Source organism: Oryctolagus cuniculus, chromosome X (assembly GCF_964237555.1).
Source record: "Oryctolagus cuniculus chromosome X, mOryCun1.1, whole genome shotgun sequence".
NCBI classification, from domain to species: Eukaryota; Metazoa; Chordata; class Mammalia; order Lagomorpha; family Leporidae; genus Oryctolagus; species Oryctolagus cuniculus.
Window position 1 is genome coordinate 76,796,399 of NC_091453.1, and position 8,630 is coordinate 76,805,028.

An 8,630-nucleotide genomic window follows, 5' to 3' on the forward strand; every position below is an offset into this window, starting at 1 on the left:
AAAAGATGGTGCAGCCTCTGTGGAAAACTGCATAGAGGTTCTTCAAAAAATTTAAAATATGAGAGGAGGGCCTAGTATTGTGGCATTGCCGTTTAAGCTGCTGCCTGCAGTGCCAGCATCCCACATGGGCACCGATTCTTATCCCGTTGCTCCACTTCTGATCCAACTCCCTGCTAATGTTCATGGAAAAGCAGCGGAATATGGCCCAAGTGCTTGGACCCCTATACCCATGTGGGAGACCCAGAAGAAGCTCCTGGCTCCTGGCTCCTGGCTCCTGGCTTCAGCCTGGCCTAGCCCTGGCCATTCAGGAAGTGAACCAGCAGATAGATGATAAATTCTGTGTGTGTGTGTGTGTGTGGGTGGGTGGGTGTGTAACCGTGCCTTTCAATTAAACATCTTTAAATATATATGTTTATATATATATATATGTTTTATATATATATATATGGCTTATATATATACATATATGAAGGAAAACCATTTGACACAACAATTCTATTTCTTTTTATACACCCAAAAAATTGCAAAGAGATTTTCAGAGATATTTTTGAACATCTACATTATAGTACATTTCTAATAGCAAAAATATGGAAGCAGCCATATTCAACTGTGGATGAATGGATAGGCAAAACATGGTATATAACTACAATGGAATATTATTCAGCCTTATAATGAAAGGAAATTCTGACACATATAACAACATGGATGGACTTTTCATATATTATGCTAAGTATAGTACATCATCCAGACCAGGGCAAATATGTGTAGTTCAATTCATGTAGTCAAATTAATAGAGACAGAATATACAATAGCTGTTGCTGGGGATGGGGGAGGAAAGCAGGTAAAGTTAGTATGTAGGCACTATAGAGCTTCAGATGCAGAAGATGAAAAAGTTTTAGAGCTGGATATTGGTGATGGCTGTAGCACCATGTTAATGCTCCTATTGCAATAGAATGGTACATTTAAAATGGCTAAATTGTTCAATTCAATGCTATGTATATTTTACCACAATAAAAAGATACAATGAAAAATAGTAATGCTTAGCAATCATACTCTAATATGCTTGATGAGAATATTTTCCAACATCTCTGAGTTTTCCCTTAGATAACAGTAGAGCCCAAATTCAAAATTTCTTGTTAAAGTCAAGGTTACTGGGCTTCTCTCAATTTCATTCAATAAAATGAGAAATTTAGATGTCACGATAATCATAGTAACACACCAATATAAGTATTATTACCCACCTGTTAAATCTTGAATCCATCAAGACTTTATTGTAACTTCGCTTCTGTTATATTCCCCACACTGACATGAGGGAATTTCTTCTATCTAGAGTTTCAATTATCATTTATATGAAGATGACACACAATATTATGTTTTCAATTATTTCCCTGAGATATATGATTTCATGTCGCATAGTCACCTCAAATTCAACATATCTAAGACCAAATTCATGAACAGGAACACCACAGTTGGCTATTTCTCATCCATACTGCTAAGCCATAAAGCCAGGAGCTTCATTTTCCTTTATATCACACATCTTATCATGAGCTCCCATGCCATACTGTACTTACTGCTATCATTTACCTTTGCACTTTTCTATTCATTCCTGTATATTTGATTAATATTTTTCTTCCACAATAAAATGCACATTCTAGGTGGACAGAATCTTTATCTTTGCTCATAATCATGTTCCCAAAATACACATAATGACCAGTACATATTTAATAAAATCTTGTTGAATGAATAAAACTTTAAGCTTTGAAATAGCAAATTTGAAGCAATATGACATGAAAATCTTAGAAATATAATTCCTCTTCTTCCTATCTACATGAAGATGAGAATTGTTCCCAAACAAAATGGGCTACAGTTTGACTCTCACCTTGAGATTACCCTGGCTATTGTTAGTTCTGGTCTTTTAGTTCAAAATAATCTTCTACTTGTAACTGAATTTTCTGAGCACTTTCAACTTATGCAGTGCAATAATTCCTGTATCCATTACCTCTCAATACTAAACCAGTTATGAGCACCTTGTTCCATTTTTTGGATGGAAAATACTAAATACTCTATGTTTACAAGTCAGGTCAGATCATGAGGATGGGAGTGCCGGTGAAGGGAGAGTTCATCTCAATCAATGGTCAAGTTCCGAACATTCAAGCCCTACCCTTGCTACCAGTTTCAAATGAGTTTAACACTAAAATCTCTATATTTGGAAAAATAGACCCAGTGTTTAAAATACTTCTAACAGATTTTCTGTTAGGATTATATGGGAAAATGCCCTGGAAATTACTTCTTTAAATCGTAAAAAGATACAAATATATATACCTATTCAAACTCGACTGGGGTTGCAGTAAATACTAAAATAGCAATGGGAGTGTGCAGGAAGCACAGTTTCTGGCAAAACCTTAACAATTCGTGGGGAACTACTTTTTACAGTGCAGTTCTATATTGTTTTTGAATTGAATTATGAAGTGATTGCAGCAAAGACATCGTTTTTTTTTTTTTTAAAGGAGGGGGGGCAAATTTTAAATCTGACATTTAACCATTCCATTGTGGGGTCTTTCTACCATATTTCAGCTTCCTGGAAATCCCAACCCCCTCTTTGTCTCTTAGTCTCCTCTCTGATGATCTGATTCAGTAACCAGGTGAGCGGTTACTAAGTGCTGGCCTGCTTCTACGTCATCCAATTGTGCCGTAGCGATGCTACGTGCGTGATCACTTGTGAGGGCGCATGTCCTTTCTGGCGTATAAAGCTTGATCACCGCAGAGGGTCCCAGTTGCACCAGTGAGGAAAGCCTAACACCCTGGCTGGCGGCTTCCCACGTCCGGGCGGCTAGCAGCCCCCTGCTTCCCTACTACCAGCTGGGTACTTCTGTCCCCTGAGGAAGACTTACGAGCATGATTTTTCTCATACTGGCCTTCGCTATATTCGTTTTTCTGTTTCTCGTCTGGAAGAAACGGTTTAAAGGAAAGGTATGTCTAAGAGATTGGAAATAGATGAAGCTAGATGCGTACTTGGATTGGGTTTGCAGGATGGTAGAAGGGTAGTAAAATAAGAGGTAAGAGGAGATGACTTCTTTTTCTCTCAAAAGATCCCCAGACTTCTATAACTTACCCCCTCAATTTCCGCATTTTGAGCTGTGGTCTGTTGTAAAAAGTCCCAAGTCACTAAGCGCTGCAGTCCACTTCTCAGGCACCTGCAGACAAAAGTACAGCTGAAAGCGCCCATTCACTACTTCTCTTTCCCAGTACCTTCTCTCTCTTCCTTGGCCTTCTGCTTCTTCCCCCTCGACCCCTTGTTTCCGTTTGCTTCTCCTGCCATCCTTATGGGAATCTTCTGGGCATTTACAAATAATTAAGGTCTAAATAGTGATGAAAGTTGGAAACGAAGTGTTTTTTAGTTAAGAGTCCAAAGTAAGATCCATATGTAGGCTTCTTAGAGTGCCCAAGACAGGTAAGCAAAGAATATGGCACTTTGAGAATACAAATCTACATTCTTGTATATTTTTTCTCAGTCCAGCTCTGGAAAAAATATGTTTCCAAATCAGTGACATCATGTAAAACATTTTGTATCTCTAGCTTGTAGGGGAAATCAATTCATTCTGGTAACTGGGCTTAACCAAGTCGTTATTTGATAGGTTTTGGAAATTGCTAAACTCAATAAACTACATATGTACAATTTCTTTCCTTTACAGAAAAACACTGGTAAAAGGTCAAAAAAGTCAGCTTCTCTTGCACTAATAAGAACTGCTACTGGGTCAACTAAACACAATATCAATAAGCATCTTTCCGTCAACAAGCTCTCTCAGGAAATCTTAAACAACTTCCCTCACTCGATAGCCATGCAGAAGCAAATCCTGGTAAACCTCAGGATTGTGGAATACAAGCTGGCTGAATTGGAACATTTCCTACATACTAGGGGTATTAACGGTGCTTTAGCTAACCAAAAATCCCCTAAAAAGCTTACCAGATGGAGTGACAGTGGAGGCAGTCAATAAAGACACTTTGAGTGACTTCACTTGATTGTGTGTTAATACTGAATTATTGTTTAAAAGGGAGCAAGCACACGAAGTCATACACAAAACCCAGATATTTATTGATCTGCTTACATTTTATTTATTTAAATAATTGATTACATGTTGCTAACATACATTTTGCTAGGAAAGGAAGGGAAATACAATAAAGAAGAAAAACAGTTCAAATATTTGACTTTTAAAAAACTATAATTGAGATACAGTGATCTTAATTTCATTCAAGTGTGAAATGTTCTCTAATGGTCTACAATATAATACTGCAAGTGTCTCCAAGTTTGTATTATATGGGATTTGATGTAACTCTGCAAGGGGCATAATTTTGTTTTTTTTCCACTGTTGAATCTATGTAATGATGTCTATCATTGAGCACCCTACAATTCACTGAGCACTCTGATAAGATCTGTGTCTTACATACTTGTAAAGACAAGCTCTTAACTACTCTTTGTGGTCAGCTTTGAAAAGGATTTCTTCCTCTTTACACCTCCCCTACCCCAATTAGATATTCTTTCATTTAAAATGCTTAATTCTTCCCTGAATTGCAAGAATCACCCATAGAAAATTGCATGCATTTTTCTACTTGATGAAAAATCAATACCTCAAATAGCACCAAAATACAATGGTTGAATGCATGTAATATAATTTGGATTAAAATTAAGAAAAAGTCTTATTAAGTTCTAAAGAGCATCCACTTCCAATTATATTTTATAAACTTGAGTGTAACGAAGGAATTACATATATACTTACAGTTCACTAACAATATTTGACCTACCCTCATGACCTCACTACCATTACTGAGATGGTTCAATTATAGGCCTGTTTATCTACCTAGCCCCCTACTCTCAAAATAAATTAATAGTATAAATCAAAGATGTGTCGTAATGCTTTACTCCTTTAATCTCTAATCAAAAGGAAGAGGAAAGGGAACATATAATAAAATTCCTTCCATTTTTCACTCACTTGCAAAACACAAGTAACCAGTAGTATATGTTTCTTAACTTTTGGGTGATAAGTCTCTTTGATATTTTGATGAAAACTATGGACTCTCTTCCCTAGAAAAAAATGCATGTACACATACATACAAAAAATTATATATATATATAATTTTAGTTTCACATAATCTCTGAAGCCTAGGTTAAAAAGCTTAAGAATTGCTGAAAAGTTCCTTATACATTAATTCAGTATTTATCATCCTAGGCTGGGATGTTGAAACCAACTGTCAGTGATATGTAATCAATACAAAGCAATTCAGTGATGTATTTCATGGACTTTTGTAAGGAAACTGGAACACAGGACTTTCTAATTTGGCCTCCTTTATGCTTGACAAGTTTAACTAATAAACTATGTAAAAAAAATCACCTGTCAGTAGTAACTTTTTCACATTAGACAAAATCACTCTACTTGATCTATTAGCCATATATAAAAACCAGGAAATGCTAGATTTTATTAAAATCATTTTCTCATTAATATTTTTGACCATATTCTATTTAAAGTAGCCTAGATTTCAGAGAGTGTAGTGAACTATTCTTAATTTTGTGAAACAAGAGAAATTAGATCATAGTTTTCTTAAATCTATAATCTAAGTAAGGAATATAGTATAGAACATCAAGACTTGATCTTTTGGATTCCATTTTTTAGATTTGTCACTTACTGGATACCAGATCTTTATTTTTCTGTCTCATTTCACTCTTTGTAAATAAACAATGTAAACACTAAGTTCACATCTGCCATAACAAGTACATGAAGATTTTAGAAATATTTGGATAAAAAATATTAAACTGCAGACCTTATATAACAGAAATGGCCCATTTTTTTCAGTATATGAATTGCATTTTTAATTAAGTCATACCTTTAGTTTGCAATGCTTTCTTTAAAATGTACTGATTTTTCTCTTGTTTTGTAAAAAATATTTCATATTGAGAAAATAGGATCAAATACTCTTTAAAACTTTACAGAAAATATAATTATTCCCTAAACAATAAGCTCCAAATAAGCCTTCAATTTATTAAAATAACATTATGCTATATTTACAAAAATGTCATTGTGAAATAGAGGTTGTGATGTGTCTGTGTGTTCATACAAACAGCTAATCTAAAAAGAAATATAAGCACAGTGCTAAACAATAGATTCACATTTTTCTATGACATTCCTGTTTAAAAGGGAAAAAATTATCACACTGTTATGAACAAAGTATATACAAATTTCTACTCAATTAACATACAAATAAATAAGATTTTCTCCTAGTCTAAAAAGATCACATTTTGCAATCATATGTGTTTTTTAAGAGTGAGATCTCATTCTGGTCTGCTACTGCGACTAACAGTAGGGATTTCCTGGTCAGACTCTTTTTTGGGATCTACCATGCCCTTGTATCTCTCCCCACGATGTCTTTCCAGGTATGGGCCCCAGTTAGGTGCTGGTTTGCAGCAGCTTACAATGCGCTGAAAAGAAAAAGCAAAAAAAAAAAAATTGCCTTAGAATTTAAGTACTACAATCTTTAAACAAGCAAATATTAAATCAACAATGTGATTTAAGGTTTCAAGTTTCTTTTTTAACAAAATTCAAATTAGAACCATGGAACAGTAAAAGGTGATGTTCTCAATTCTTATGCACACTCTGCCAAGAAAAAAATATAATCACATATAACTGTTAATAGAATTGTATCAACTACTAAACCAAAATAAACAAGCATATAAATAATTTCAAAATAAAGTGTGAGTTCTTTAGAGCAGCACTCATCACTACAGATACTTTACTGAGTTTTCAGGTGTTTCCATCCTGACTTTAGAATGAGATGAGAATCTGACCTAGCGTGTATTGGGAAAAGTCTGAAAAACCAAAGAAAGGAAGTTCCAGGATCAAACTATTCATTTAGATCAATTGTTGAATGGACTTTGGAATTTATTTAAACCTAAGACTCCTGAACCTATCTTGTCATTGTTCTAGTTAGAAGTCATAATCAATTCCACGCCCTCAGGCCTCCTTTAAGAGAGATAAGTCAGTACCCAGATTGCATTCAAGACAATTTATCAGGAGTCGGTGTTGTGGTATCCAGGGTTAAGACACTACCTGTAATTCCAGCATCCCATATGGGTGCTGGTTCTAGTCCCAGCTGCCCCATTTGCAATCTAGCTCCCTACTAATGTGCATGGAAAAGCAGCAAAACATGTCTCAAGTACTTGGGTCCCTGCCACCCATGTGGGAGACCGAGATGAAGCTCTTGACTTTGGCCTGGCCCAGCCCTAGCCATTGCAGCCATCCTGGAAGTGAACCAGAATGGGACATGAACCAGAAGATGGAAGATATCTCTCCCCCTCTCTCTCCCTCTCTCTCCCTCACTCTCCCTCTCTCTCCCTCCCCCTCTCCCTCTCTCTTCCTCTCTCTCCCTCACCCTCTCCCTCTCTCTCCCTCACTCTCCCTCCCCCTCTCCCTCTCTCTCCTCTCTCTCCCTCCCCCTCTCCCTCTCTCTCCCTCACTCTCCCTCACTCTCCCTCCCCCTCTCCCTCTCTCTCCCTCTCTCTCCCTCCCCCTCTCCCTCTCTCTCCTCACTCTCCCTCACTCTCCCTCCCCTCTCCCTCTCTCTCCCTCTCTCTCCCTCACCCACCCCCTTTCCCTCTCTCTCTCCCTCTCTCTCTCCCGCTCTCCCTCTCTCTCCCTCTCTCTCCCTCCCCCTCTCCCTCTCTCTCCCTCATTCTCCCTCTCTCTACCTCCCCTCTCCCTCTCTCTACCTCCCCCTCTCCCTCTCTCTCCCTCTCTCTCCTCACTCTCCCTCCCCCTCTCCCTCACTCTCCCTCTCTCTCCCTCACTCTCCCTCCCCCTTTCCCTCTCTCTCTCCCTCTCTCCCTCCCCCTATACCTCTCTCTCCCTCTCTCTCTCCCTTCCCCTCTCCCTCTCTCTCCCTCCCCCTCTCTCCCTCCCACTCCCTCGCTCTCCCTCGCCCTCTCCCTCTCAGTCCCGCTCTCTTCCTCCCCCTCTCCCTCTCTCTCCCTAACCCTCTCAATCCCTCCCCCTCTCCCTCTCCCTCTCTCCCTCCCTCTCCCTCCCCCTCTCCCTCTCTCTCCCCCTCTCCCTCTCTCTCTCTCTCCCTCTCTCTTCCTCCCCCTCTCCCTCTCTCTCCCTCCCCCTCTCTCTCCCTCCCCCTCTCTCTCCCTCCCCCTCTCTCTCCCTCTCTCTCCCTCACTCTCCCTCCCTCTCCCTCTCTCTCCCTCGCCGTCTCCCTCTCTGTCCCTCTCTCTTCCTCCCCCTCTCCCTCTCTCTCCCTCCCTCTCTCCCTCTCTTTCCCTCCCAGTCGCCCTCCCTCTCCCTCTCTCTCACTCCCCCTCTCCCTCTCTCTCCCTCTCTCTCCCTCCGCCTCTCACTCTCTCTCACTCCCTTGCTCCCTCTCTCTCCCTCCTCCTCTCCCTCTCTCTCCCTCCCCCTCTCCCTCTCTCTCCATCCCTCTCTCTCTCTCCCTCCTCCTCTCCCTCTCTCTCCTTCTCTCTCCCTCCCCCTCTCCCTCTCTCTCTCCTTCTATCTCCCTCTCTCTCTCCATCTCTCTTTCCCTCTCTCCCTCCCCTCTGCCTCTCTCTCCCTCCCTCGCTCCCTCTCTCTCCCTCCTCCTCT

The 8,630-nt window shown here is 39.7% G+C and overlaps 2 protein-coding genes across 2 annotated transcripts in view; one reads left to right on the top strand and one right to left on the bottom strand.

The window, feature by feature from the left end:
* The first annotated feature begins 2,711 nt into the window (after window positions 1-2,711).
* Window positions 2,712-4,692, top strand: CT83 (cancer/testis antigen 83). Its single transcript, XM_008272913.4, has 2 exons — window positions 2,712-2,970; window positions 3,693-4,692. The coding sequence occupies exons 1-2, from the start codon at window positions 2,896-2,898 to the stop codon at window positions 3,993-3,995; spliced, it is 378 nt and encodes a 125-aa protein (XP_008271135.1). The 5' UTR covers window positions 2,712-2,895; the 3' UTR covers window positions 3,996-4,692.
* The window catches only part of SLC6A14 (solute carrier family 6 member 14), a gene marked incomplete in the record, with an annotated part of 34,901 nt that continues 30,360 nt past the window's right edge, over window positions 4,090-8,630 (bottom strand). The window contains 1 exon segment of the mRNA XM_070066812.1: window positions 4,090-6,469. Within this exon segment, the coding sequence (XP_069922913.1) occupies window positions 6,323-6,469 (147 nt within the window).